The sequence below is a fragment of the Ziziphus jujuba genome, chromosome 9 (assembly GCF_031755915.1).
Source record: "Ziziphus jujuba cultivar Dongzao chromosome 9, ASM3175591v1".
In the NCBI taxonomy this organism is placed as follows: domain Eukaryota; kingdom Viridiplantae; phylum Streptophyta; class Magnoliopsida; order Rosales; family Rhamnaceae; genus Ziziphus; species Ziziphus jujuba.
This window is the reverse complement of record NC_083387.1, coordinates 4,084,515-4,098,191: the sequence shown is the minus strand read 5'-3', so window position 1 is coordinate 4,098,191 and position 13,677 is coordinate 4,084,515. Positions and strand designations below refer to the sequence as shown.

Here is a 13,677-nt window from a genome sequence, read left to right as displayed (position 1 = left end):
AATTCTATCTCAAATTCTCAATCTCAGAAGATAAGAATCAATAAGAATATTCCCGAAGTTTGCTTAGTTTTTACGCGAACTTCTCCACGAAACCCCTTACATGGAGCCCCCACCATCGACTCCTCACAATACCGAAGAGTACTCAGCCTCTTCCACAATCATCGCCTTCGACCCTCCGATACCTTTGCTCCGGGGGCCTGTTCCGGCCGACCGATCGGACAATCCCTTGGCTGGCCCATACGTCCTCTCATTCAGAAACTCCAAAGCTTGGGCAAACGCTTATAGAGCCTGCGAATCCAAGATTATCGAACAGTGCGAGGCCGGAGCGAGGATCGGATGTACTATCAGTGCTTCGAGCAAGTGTAAACCCCCATGGTGGCGAGCTCTGTGTGGTTTCAGAGTGTCGGATCTGAAGGAGAGGGAGCAGTGCGAAGAGCGAGAGATGGAGGGCTGTTTGGTAACGGCGAAGGAGAAGTGTATCGGTTTTGCGAGAGATAAGTGTTTGAAGTCTTTGAGGGACGGTAGGATCGCGGCGAGTCGTAAGGGTTTGAATGCGAAGCAGCTTGAGAAGTTGGTTTGCTGGGCAACTATGGTGGATCGGAGTATATGGGTCGATTTGATTGGAATTGATCAGTTGGGTTCTTTGAGTTCGACGAATTATAGGGCATGCGAGTTGATTGGATCTAATGCTGATATTGATTGTATATTAGGCTGTGGAAATAGTGGGAATGAGGCATCCAAGTTGTGAGATTTGAAGAGCTGAAGAGTATGATCTATTCCATTTTGGAAAAGAAATTCATTGAGTCTAGCCCTCAGATTTATGGCCGCGTTCTACAATTGGGACTTGGTGCTGTTGAAGGTAGGTACTGCAGAGGTATGTAGACTATATATAACTTCTACTTCGTGATTTTGGTGCATGATAAAAATTAATAGAGATGATGCAAAAGGAGAGACATCCATGTCTAAGTGATTATGGTAGCTTGTTTGAGTAAAAAAAGCGATTATGGTAACTTATTGCATTTTGCATAGTGGAATTTTGGATAGTTTTTATGTGCATCTACGCTCTGACAATTTGTACTGAGGTTCTGTACATCGTCCTGATTGCTATTTTTTCCATCACTAATCAAAATTAACCAATAGGCCCACTACAACCTACACAAACACTGTTTTGCCAAATTTTTAGTCAGTGACAAGGGATTTTATCCGACCAGTCTTCCCAATGTAGTCTGCACAACGGCAACAGCTTTGTTTTAGCTGTAATCGTGAACAGTTGGGTGCGTGCAGCTTTACAACTATATTGCTGAACAGTTGGGTGCGTGCAGCTTTACAATATATTGCTGACATTAGTAATTCTTTTGAACTTTATGCTCTTTTCTCAATCATCATAACTTTTGTTACATTGTTTTAACTAAACGACTTACTTTTTTATTAGGGTGGTAGAATTTTGCATAAACCTTTTTCTGCTATGCTTGAATTGCTAGTAAGCTCTGTACATAGATAGATATCTGCTAAATAAGGTACTTCATGCATGGAAAGATGGTATTATATGCACTAGAATATTATTGGGGATAGATTCGTTGATAAATCGTTTTTTTTTTTTTTTTTTTTTTTTTTTTTTTTTTTTTTTGGTTTTAAGTTGTTAGGTAGTTTAGTTTTTGTGCAGAAGCTTCATTTGTTTATTATGTAATCAAAACATAGTCATGTATATTTATCAATGACCATTTCCTGATCTATAGGATAAAGAAAAAATCCTTAACTCAGAATGTGTCTGGGCATCCTGCATCCAAGAAGTAACTTAGACGTATCTGTTGTTAAGAATGTGTTCTAAGAAGTTGAAACCAGTATGAATTTAATTCATGTGTTGAAATATCCATGCCACATATAGTATTGCTAGGAAAATACAACCAAAAAGAATTTCAATCAGTTTCCTTTTCTTTGTGTAACTTCCAAGCACAGCTATACAATAGCCTAAAAGTTCCAATGAATTGAGGCGCAGTTAGATAACTCTCTTGTTTAAATGAGTGAAAATTCATGATATATCATCTAAATGATAGCAGTTTGAATGCATAGCATGTTAATGTTTTGCTGAGCTTTACCCATTCACTCTTAATTGTAGAATTATATAATATATTCAGTTTAATAGAATTAGCGATATGGTTGTTCAATGAAATTGATAATGTAGGGAACTATATTTTACAGCTCTCTACCCCAATTTCCATTTACCCATTTTTGACTATTAAAAAAGTTTGGATCGGCTTGAAGAGCATGTCGATAGTCTGAGTCAGACCTGGATTTTTTTTTTTTTTTTTTGGGGTTTCTTACCAGTTATCAATAGAAAGGAATTTTAGATAGATAATTGCATGATGTGGCCCGTGTTCTAGGTTTTTAGATCATGAGGCCTAGACCCAGTTAAGCTTTCTAAGACCAAATTTGCGACAATTGATATGGATCAGCTGGTGTGCAGGGTTGTCTTAAGTTTACGTTTAGCCTATAAATGTGTCTAATTTATGTGGAGATTATCGATAATAGATATAACATAGAGATATGTTTTGGACAAGTCCCATTATTATGCCATACTTATCATTCTAGCCATGCCCAAATTAAGCTTCTACAGTGTCCACTGTTTTCTTTTTATAGGGGTTGCACATTGCCCTATGTCGGCATCGATGAAACCAATTAGTCTTGGGCCTAGCCCACATAGGTTGAGCTTTTATAGCAACCCAAATATTTTGCCTCAACAATGTTATAGTAGTCTTAAGCAATTCAACACCTTAGATCACGTTGCATCTTCTTATCTTGTGTGTGTGCGTGTGTGATCGTGCGCACCTCCTTGAAGTCAATTCCTCGTAAAATTTCAAGGATACATATCTTGATAAGAATAATCTCTTTCTGTGAAGTGTACACGAGTTTTGCTAACTATGAAATTATTTTTCAAAGTTTATTTCGTCAGTATGATGTTTGTCCGTTAAGATGATGAGAGCATGAAATTGATTAATGGTACAAAGTAGCATACAAGTTAAGGGGTTAGGTAAGCGTTTGATTGTGGAAGGGATTTAAATGTGTTTTATTGCCTACTTGCAGTTTTGTCAATGGTTGAGACTCCTATATGATGACACGTCTTGAGGCTTCTAATACAATAACAGTTTATAGATTGTGTGTGGTTTCTTACAAAACAAAAAAAATTAACCAAATTTAAAAAAAAAAAAAAAAAAAATTGAAAGGAAAATAGATAAGTGTATTGGGTTCTGTCAGACAGTTTCTTGTAAACCCGATTATAACACGTTTTGAACTTTTTCCTGCAATTTGACACTTGATGCCTCAATGATTTCGACAGTCAAACGGAGCCTAGTTTTGAACTAATTCTTCTCAAATACGATTTGTTTAGACGTATTCACCCAAAAAAAAAAAAAAAAAGAGTTTGTTTAGATGTGTTTAGGCTTAGGCTCCTATGTTGCAAAGCACTATTGATCCACGTGGGACTGGGATCAGCTATCTTCCTAGGCACATTAATACTGGAGTCAATTGATTGAACGAAGACCTAAGATGTGGGTCCTTAACGTCTTTGTCAAGCTCACCCGTAACCCAAAATGTCGTTCTAGTTCTGCTGGATTTCACATGCAACCAAGGAAATTTAGAAATTTTTGCTTCATTGCGTTTTTGTTGGTATAGAGTTAAGCTAGGTTTGACATGAGAACTCACTGGAAAACGACTCTGTAATTAACCTATCATCATCAGTATCTACACTGTTAACATGATTATTAATGGGTAACTAACAAAATTTGAATAGTTAAATTAAGACATAAAATTAAAATTTAAAATATTGATAAATAAATATATAATACTGTAAAAAATAATAATATTTTATTAAAATAGGTACAAATTAGATTTTAATAATTTTAAATAATGGGTTGACACAAAACACCACCCTTTAACATGAACTGCCAGCGTTACGTTTAACTGGATGTCATAATAATGTTTTGCATAGACAGTCCCCTTAACGTGTTTGTCTCAATTCTTCAAGGTCGTCATCTAGTTTTTGTCAATGTTAGGAACCTCTGTAGTTAGGTTTTTAGAAATTTCGAGGAAATTGCCTTGACGGCTTATTAAATGACTTCTTTTGTTCTTTTGTACCTGCCAAAAAGCTTAGTCAATGTCGTGTATTGATTTTTTATTTTATTTTATTTTTTTAATACAAAAGTTATCAAATATGTAAAATGTATCCTCTCCTTCGTATACGAGAAGATTTGACAAAGCTGCCCTGCCGGCATCAACTGTCAGGAACATGCAACCAAAATAATGGCTTCATTTCCAAAGGACTATTAGCTGGTTTCCTGGGAATTTCTTTCTTGGAATTTATTTATTTATTTTTTAATGGCGGTGGCTTTTTCTAGTCGGCTATTAAAATTTAGCATTTAATTAAATCTTGGGCCCGATTTCAGGTCCACCCCATTTGAATGGCGTGAATAATGCCAGAATTACGGCAACATTGGGTCCTCGTTTTCATTGCAAGTGGCCCAATTAGTCTACGCCGATGGTTGGTGTCAGCCGCCACTGGCACTTCACAGGAAATTTCTATGTTCATGCTACTTTCTTTACGGAAAGCGGATTTCTTTTACGAACAAGGTTAATTGTCCTTTTTATTATTATTATTATTTTTTGGCCGGCAAAATAGAAAACTAAATTGTTTGCACAATGAAGTTTACTAGTAGTGCTAAAGGTACAGTAAGTCTACCAAAATGTTTACGAAATAATAATATTTACTTATTTTATTGATCTATATTTAATTTTATTTTTTATATTTATGTAATTTCAAGCAATGAAATAAGAGCAATGCAAAAGGTAATAACTAGTCTACTAATATTTCTATAAAGATGATGTAACATGGTAATAATATGTTTTTATTTTATCGATTGAAATTTTAATATGTCATTGATATGGATTAGTGAAGCTTTTAACAAATAAATGTAAATAAATATTCATTTTATTATATGGAAAACATCTTTTTTGTATTAGATGGAATCTTTAACATTATTATATAATAATAATACGATATTTGCTATATTATTTTAGTAGACTTTTTGGTGGTTTTGGTACTATTTTAATTATTTATTTATTGTTTTGTTGTAAATAGTTTTGAGTTAAAAAAGTCCAGCTTGGCGGCGTTTTTTGTTTGATATTTCCTTGTTGTTTTTCGATAAATTCGAGAAGGACGAAGCTAATTGTACGATGACCTTTTTAGTTCGGCAACCGCCTACCATTATCTATGTCGATCACACTGGACACGGCCATTTGATACAAATAGAACATGTTTAAAAAGGCTTGTTATTATTTTGTCATGTAGTCACCCTGAAGAAAGCAAAAGGAGAAAGGAAAAAAAAAATCTAAAGCATATGATGCTAATTACTAAACGAATCGTTTCCAGGCCCCGAATCAAATAAAATGTTGAACATTATTTTCTTAAAATTTAAAATTCTTAAAAATGGAAATGAAAAATAAAAAATAATCTTAAAATTAAGATAAGAAATTGCAGGCAGATTTGAATAATCTCTGCCGTGTCACATAAGCATTAAGCGTTCAAATGGGGAGAGGTGCGGTAACTATTGAAAAGCAAATAATAATAAAGAAAAGAGAAGAAAAGTCAGGCTCCAGGTTTCCCACATTACAGGGGGTCGTCAATGACTATCTTTTTCATTCACCATCCTGTACAAGGAATGTACGAAACCACCTCATCTGGGTTAACGATTACCCATTAGACCAAACAAATTTTTTTTGAACTTTTGGAGATGCATATAAAGAAATAATTTGTCTCCCAACTAAAAATTTTATCTACCATACCAGACAAACTTTTCGAAGTAAGGACCAATCGATTGGATGCTTTAAGAGAGAACGAAACCCAAATCTTCTTTAATTAAAAAGCACTTAAAAAATAATGAAAAGAAATTAAACGGAGACCAAAAAGATGAAAAGAGATTGTGGTCAATTTTTCTAAATGTGTTCACAGATTTGTTTTAGAAGACTTGATAAATTATTTTATTTTATTTTTGTTTGTTGTTTAACTTTAACGGGAGCGCAATATAATAGACCGACAAACAATTCTCCATCTATAAAAAGGACAATGACTAACTTGGTTTAGAATGAAGTTCTTTCCCAGCTGCCATCTTCCCGGTTGAGATTTATTATATCATCAAACCAAAAAAAAAAAATAAAAGAAGAAAAGAAAAAAAGAAGAAAGAATGGCAAGTAGCAGTGATCAATCACGCTATGGCTGTAGCATATTGCTTCTTGATATCACGACCCTCACCAGAGCCCAGAAAAGATGGCGCGTGGCATACTTAAAAATTTATGCTACCCGACTATTCATGCTATCATCGCTTCCCAAAGAGATTATATCAGTTTCACCCAAGAATATCACCAAGATTTTGAGCTCTCAGCCTCCTCCTCATTCCCCTCAGCCTTTCACCGCCCTCAACGTTAAACCAGACACCACTTTAACCAACGATGATCAAGAAGATGGTGGTACTGGTTCTATTCTAAAGAAGGTTGACCATGAAGGACTCGTAGAAATGGTGAAAGGCAAGAACTTGGAAACTCTACGTGGACTGGGTGGAGTAGGAAGCATTGCCACCAGCCTCTCTATCGATCCCGAGAACGGAGTTCCCGATGATGGTCACGAAGTTATCAAACGGCGCCAGATTTTCGGACCAAATAGTTACACAAAGCCTCCGCCGAAGAATTTTTTTTACTTCGTCGCAGACGCTTTTAAAGACATCACTATTGTAATCCTACTTGCCTGTGCTGCGCTTGCTCTTGGTTTTGGAATCAAAGAGCATGGCGCAGAGGAAGGTTGGTATGAAGGAGGGAGTATTTTCGTAGCTGTGTTTCTTGTCGTCGTTGGTTCGGCTTCCAGTAATTACAGACAGGAAACCCAGTTCCATAAGTTGTCCAAAATAAGTGACAACATCAAGATTGATGTAGTCAGAGGAGGAAGAAGGCAAGAAATCTCCATCTTTGATATTGTAGTTGGAGATGTTGTGCTGCTTAATATAGGTGATCAAATTCCAGCTGATGGTCTGTTCTTATACGGACATTCTTTGATGGTAGACGAATCCAGCATGACAGGGGAGAGTGATCATGTGGACATAGACACCGTCGACAATCCTTTCTTGAGCTCGGGATCAAAGGTGGTGGATGGCTCTGCAAGAATGCTGGTGACCTCCGTTGGGATCAACACGGCTTGGGGAGCTATGATGAGCTCCATAACTCGGGATTCGAACGAACGAACACCATTACAAGCTCGCCTCGACAAACTTACAACTTCCATCGGAAAGGTTGGCCTTACAGTCGCTTCTTTAGTCCTTGTAGTTTTGTTAATTCGTTATTTCACGGGGAATACGGAAGATGAGAATGGGTATAGGGAGTATAACGGTAGCAAAACAGATACAGATGATATTTTGAATGCTGTAGTGAAAATTGTCGCTGCTGCAGTGACTATTGTTGTGGTGGCAATACCTGAAGGTTTGCCACTTGCTGTCACTTTAACACTTGCTTATTCTATGAAAAGAATGATGGCTGATCAGGCAATGGTCAGGAAACTATCTGCTTGTGAAACTATGGGGTCTGCAACTATAATCTGTACTGATAAAACTGGAACCTTGACATTGAATCAAATGAAAGTGACTAAGTTTTGGCTTGGCCAAGAACCCATACCCATTGAGGAAAATTCACCTACAAATACAATTTCACCTGTTGTTCGTGAATTGTTCTATCAAGGGGTTGGTTTGAATACAACTGGTAGCGTCTATAATCCCGTATCTGGTTCTGAACCTGAATTTTCTGGCAGTCCAACTGAAAAAGCACTTCTCTCTTGGGCTGTTTTGGATCTGGGGATGGAAATGGATAAGCTAAATCAAAATTATGTTGTTATGCATGTTGAAACATTTAACTCGGAGAAGAAAAGAAGTGGGGTCTTATTAAGGAAAAAAATGGACAACACCATTTATGTTCACTGGAAAGGAGCTGCTGAGATGGTTGTAGCAATGTGCTCTAGGTATCGTGAGAGTAGTGGAGCTGAAAAGTCCTTAGACGACGATGTAAAAAGTAATCTTGAGAATATCATCCAGGGCATGGCAGCTAGCAGTCTCCGATGCATTGCCTTTGCCTATGTCCAAATTTCTGAACAAGAAATGGAGTACAATGAAGATGGAAAGACTCATAGAAGGCTCAAAGAAGACGGCTTGACCTTGCTAGGAATAGTTGGTCTTAAGGATCCTTGTCGTCCGCACGTCAAGAAAGCCGTAGAAGTTTGCAAATTTGCTGGGGTGGAAATCAAAATGATCACCGGAGATAACGTTTTCACTGCAAAAGCCATAGCAACAGAATGTGGAATACTAGGGACTAATACGCAAGTAAACGATGGAGAAGTAGTAGAAGGTGTTGAATTCAGAAACTGCACGCACGAAGAGAGAATGCAGAAGGTGGATAACATCCGTGTAATGGCAAGATCCTCTCCATTCGACAAGCTTTTGATGGTACAGTGCTTGAAACAGAAGGGACATGTGGTTGCAGTCACCGGAGATGGAACCAACGATGCGCCTGCTCTGAAAGAAGCTGATATAGGACTTTCCATGGGGATCCAAGGCACTGAAGTGGCCAAGGAAAGCTCAGATATCGTAATCTTGGACGATAACTTCAGTTCTGTGGCCACGGTTTTGAGGTGGGGAAGATGTGTCTACAATAACATACAGAAATTCATTCAATTTCAACTCACTGTGAATGTTGCAGCTCTTGTCATCAACTTCGTTGCTGCAGTTTCAGCCGGTGAGGTTCCCTTAACAGCAGTTCAGTTGCTATGGGTGAATCTCATTATGGACACTCTGGGTGCTCTGGCCTTGGCCACAGAGCGTCCGAGTGACGAGCTCATGAAGCGGCCTCCAGTGGGAAGAACCGAGCCCTTAATAACAAATATCATGTGGAGGAATCTTTTATTTCAATCTCTATATCAAATAGCCATCCTCTTGACATTGCAGTTCGGAGGTGAATCCATCTTCAATGTCTCCAAGGCAGTTAATGACACCCTGATTTTCAATACTTTTGTGTTCTGCCAAGTTTTCAACGAGTTCAATTCAAGGAGTATGGAGAAGATGAATGTGTTCAAAGGGATCCATAGGAACAGACTGTTTATAGGAATCGTGGCGATAACCATTGTTCTGCAAGTTGTGATGGTGGAGTTCCTCAAGAAGTTTGCTGATACAACGAATCTGAACTGGTGGCAGTGGCTATTCTGCATTGCTATGGGGTCTGTGTCTTGGCCTATTGCTTGGGTTGTGAAGTCCATTCCTGTAATTGAAGAACCATTCATCAGCTTAATCAAGAGAAAATTCAGGTCTGTATTCCTATAAAACTCTTCCAATTCATACTTAGAAATTGGATATGGGAAACAGTGGGGTCTTCGAAAAGGTTATGCCCCAATAAACTTTTGGGCAAAATTAGGTCCTTTAGGGTGTGTTTGGTAAGGGGATTGGCCAGTATTGAAAGGGACTGTATCCCAGTCTGATGTTCGGTTTTACAATTTGAAATCGGGACAACTTATATTAAACAGTGTTTTAATCCCAATCAATTGGGACTATCTGGCCCGTCTCATCCCCTGCGTCATGGGCTGAGATGGACACCGCCAATTGCTGCCATATCAGTTTGGATATCCATGGAACCAACAAAGTGCTACACGAGAACAGCTTGAGCAGTAAAAGAACCTTATCATTATGCTGCATACATACTAACTCAATGTGTTGTGTGTGAGAGAGAAAAGTATTCTTTTGGGGGTGGTGAATAGGTTTTTGGCTAACTCTTGGTTTGGACTCTGTTTTGAAATTGGACAGGGCTTCCTCTATTAAATCTGTAGTCGTATCAAATAGGAATAGGAAAATTTGTTTTCTTTTGCAGATTATCATGCGTTTTGTTTAGAGACTAATATTATTTCCCTGTATGTATCTATTATTGTATATTCATTTCACGTGGTGAAGTTGGCTTCAAATTCTTTTTTATGTGATTTCTTCCCCTTCCAGGAGTGTTCCCCAAAAATGGAATTACCGGTTTAAACATTGGTAATGCCTCCATAAAATGATGTTGCTTTGCTTTGGACAGTCATCTTGATAATGCTATATATCTTATCCACAGCTAAAAAGAATCAATTTTTACTTCATTTTGTTATTCCAAACAAAGAAAGTTTAAGAAACTATAAATCTCAAACGCGACTGAAATGGAATCAGCACTTTTTCACTCTGTATTGGAAATATAAATCATGGGTCTTACTGAAGGGGCGGCAATCTAGACTAACAAGAAAATCCCAGTTTGTGCACACAGAGAGACTTCCTAAATAAAATCAAATATGAGATTTTCTCAAACACTTCAGCATGATTAAAACACATTGAAAATCAGTGAACTTTGCACATGGACTCTTCTGAGTACCCAAAAGAGATTATCAGGGAAAAAAAAGAAGAGAAAAAAAACCTTCAATACCAGTGGATTTTTGCCAAATTACAAAATAATTATTCCACATCGTTGAATGAAGGACCTTCAATTCTGGAAAATTGAAGGTTACAATTCTACAGTATTCAACAAGATTGTCAAGAAAAAGGCAGTCTAAATGAGCAACCCCACGAATTGAAATTAGACAATATGTATTAAATTTTGAGTAATTTTAGGCATATACATGCAAAGGGCACCAAAATATATTCAATTCAAAGCAACCAGTTTTGACTGGAATGGTCGTTGATTAGGAAGATATCAAAGAAATATAAATCAAACATGTGGCATTCATGGCATAAATGTAGGCGTAGAGAATCAGAAAAAGCAATAAAAGAGGAAAACTCACTTAGCAAAGAAACAGTCACTGCTCTTTGCTTTAAGCCGTACTTGGCTTCTTATTCGACCCCGTGCAGACCTACCCACAAACACTTCGCCCGGGGATGCCAGCAGAAAACTAACTCACGTGGCAAAACGCAAAACACAACACACACAACCACCCCCCACCCACAAAATCCTACATTACACGCTTTTTATTTTACTTTTTCCCCTTCCTAATACTTCACCCTTTATTTATTTGTTTGTTTTGTACAAATCAATACTTCATACTTTCGGCTTCAAGAAAAATCCATGGATAGAAAATAAAGTTAATTTTGAAAATTTATTTATCAGCATAGAGAAAACTTATTGTTCATATATCTAAGAACTTTAAATCTGTTTTCGTCAGCAAAATCAAATATTTTCTTAATGTTGGAATAAAAAATCGGAAATTATACACTACGACCTCTTAAAAGATTCGATTGAAACAATCCTCTAAAACTGGATACATATGTTCCAATTAGGTAATATAATTCTTAAAGTAGGTAATGCAATCTATAAAATAAATAGTAACATCATTCATAAATTAACATGTTTGGTTTAATATTATTTTTTCATAATTTGGTAACATTATCTATATATTAGATAATATTTTCACTTAACTACAGAGAAATAAAAAGAAGATTTGAGAGCATCTTAATTATTTTTTATTTTAAAAGCATAATTTTTAAAATAAAAAATATATTAAATAATTTTAAAAAATAAATAGTAAGATTTTTTATATAAAAAATGAATTCGATGCTCTATATTTGGAGAGCCAAGTTCTACTATTTATTTTAATTCTTAATTTAAAGAGCCCATCAAAATTATAAAAATAAAGAATATAATATTTTTAAAAAGTGTTATGGAGATGCCGTAAACAGAGAGAAATTATGATTGGACAAAATACCATATTCATTCAATCGAAAAAAATATTGATTATTTTTAGTCGTTAAGATTAATTTAAATATGTACATAATAAAAAATATTTAACTTTTTATTTGGTCTAATAATAAAATTATTGAACAGATTCAAACTTTAATTTAAATAAAATTCTTATCTTCCTTAAATTGTATTAATTTTTTTTTAAAAATTATTTCTCTCTCCAAAAATGATTTTTTTTTTTTTTTTGGGTCAACATTCCGAAAAGTGAAGTGTTAATCTTATAATTTTTTTTTTTTTAAAAAAACAGAAAATTATTCCCCTGATAATTAATGTCCATATGTTACTCGACATGACCATCACTTTTTTCTTTTTCGGTGTCAATCATTTTCTTCCAAACTGTGAAAGCATCCAATTAATGAATGCCATGTAACAGATCCAATCTTATCATTGGCGACTTAAAAAAGAGTATATATAGAAATAATTAAAGGGCACAATTTAATTTTTATTTCTCTTCTGATTCTTGGTCCCAAAATAATGTTCTCCAATGTTTAGTTCACATGAAATTGATATCAGCACTAATAATTTTGTAGTCTTAATTATATGCATTCAATCGATCTTTTTTTTGTTTTTACTAGCTTTGTACTCTAAACATTAACCCAAAAAAAAAAAAAAAAAAAAAAACCAAAATATGTCAATGATATATCAAATTGATATTACGTTATCTTAAGTCGCGAATTTGAATGAATTTTTGTTTTTTTTATAAATAAATTTGATCGAAACAGTTCTGTGAAGCTGTGAGGCACGTATTTAGATGCAATAGTAACCATTTTATACTTAAATATATGAGCTATGTATATGAGCTATAGATAATAAAAGCAATGATTAAATTAAGGGTTAAATACACTTACTATCTTATAAAATGGGCAAAGTTTATACTAGGGTCTTTATAATTTTTTTTGCTTTGCATTTTGATACCTTTTAGATTTCAAAAAGTTGCATTTTAATAACAAACCATTAAATATAATTGAACCCTAATGGTTTATCCATTTTTTTACCCTAAATTCTTTGTTTTTTTTTCCCCTTCTAATGCTTATTTGTCCATTAAATAATGAATTTTAAATTATTTTGGGATGAAGTAATGATAAAAAATTTAAAAATAGATTTAGTGTTAAAAAATGGATGAACTTATTAATAATGAACTTTTTGAAATTTAAAAAGTATCAAATGCATAAAAATAAAAATTTAGAAACACAAAAATAAACTTTACCAAATTAGATGATAGCAAAGTATATTTAACCCTTAAATTAAACTTTGTTTAGAATATATTTTATTTCTGTATCTCCAAAAGTAGTTCTTTGAAAAATTACTCTTTATTAGTTTGATTAAAAACTCTTCTAATGTTTGAAACATGTACCTTTAAAAAAATTATCTAAATAATTTTAAACCTTAAAAACTACTTTTGACTTCTCAAATAAATATATATATATATATATATATATATATATATATATATATATATATATATATATATATATATCAAACAAGGTATTAGAATTGCACTCAAAAAAGTGCTTTAGTAAAACCCATTTATTTTAAAGTAATTTGTTAAAATAGTATCCTTTTTCCTTCGGGCAAAAAGTTATTTCCCCTTAACGTACCAGCAAAAAAAAAAAAGTAATTCTACACTCCAAATATCAGAAATGATATTTAAATATGATTCCACCTAAATGAAAGTTAAAAAAATAATGAAATGCTTTAGATGCCAATTAAAGATAACTTTATTGTCTACCCCACTTAAAATAATACTTTGGCTTTTGCTCCAAGCTTCGCAAATTCGGGAGCATATGATTTATTAGGCACTAATATTTGGATGCCTATTGGAGGAGGAAAAGAAGAAAGGATTAACAACTCTAC

The 13,677-nt window shown here is 34.8% G+C and overlaps 2 protein-coding genes across 2 annotated transcripts; both read left to right on the top strand.

The window, feature by feature from the left end:
• The first annotated feature begins 5 nt into the window (after positions 1 to 5).
• On the top strand, positions 6 to 4,777 carry LOC107425925 (uncharacterized). Its single transcript, XM_060811451.1, has 2 exons — positions 6 to 874; positions 4,440 to 4,777. Exon 1 carries the CDS (start codon positions 101 to 103, stop codon positions 746 to 748), a length of 648 nt encoding a protein of 215 aa, XP_060667434.1. The 5' UTR covers positions 6 to 100; the 3' UTR covers positions 749 to 874; positions 4,440 to 4,777.
• A 1,275-nt stretch (positions 4,778 to 6,052) lies between these two features.
• Positions 6,053 to 10,038, top strand: LOC107425924 (calcium-transporting ATPase 12, plasma membrane-type). The gene has a single exon (XM_016035987.4). The coding sequence runs from the start codon at positions 6,234 to 6,236 to the stop codon at positions 9,396 to 9,398; it is 3,165 nt and encodes a 1,054-aa protein (XP_015891473.2). The 5' UTR covers positions 6,053 to 6,233; the 3' UTR covers positions 9,399 to 10,038.
• Positions 10,039 to 13,677: the final 3,639 nt, after the last annotated feature.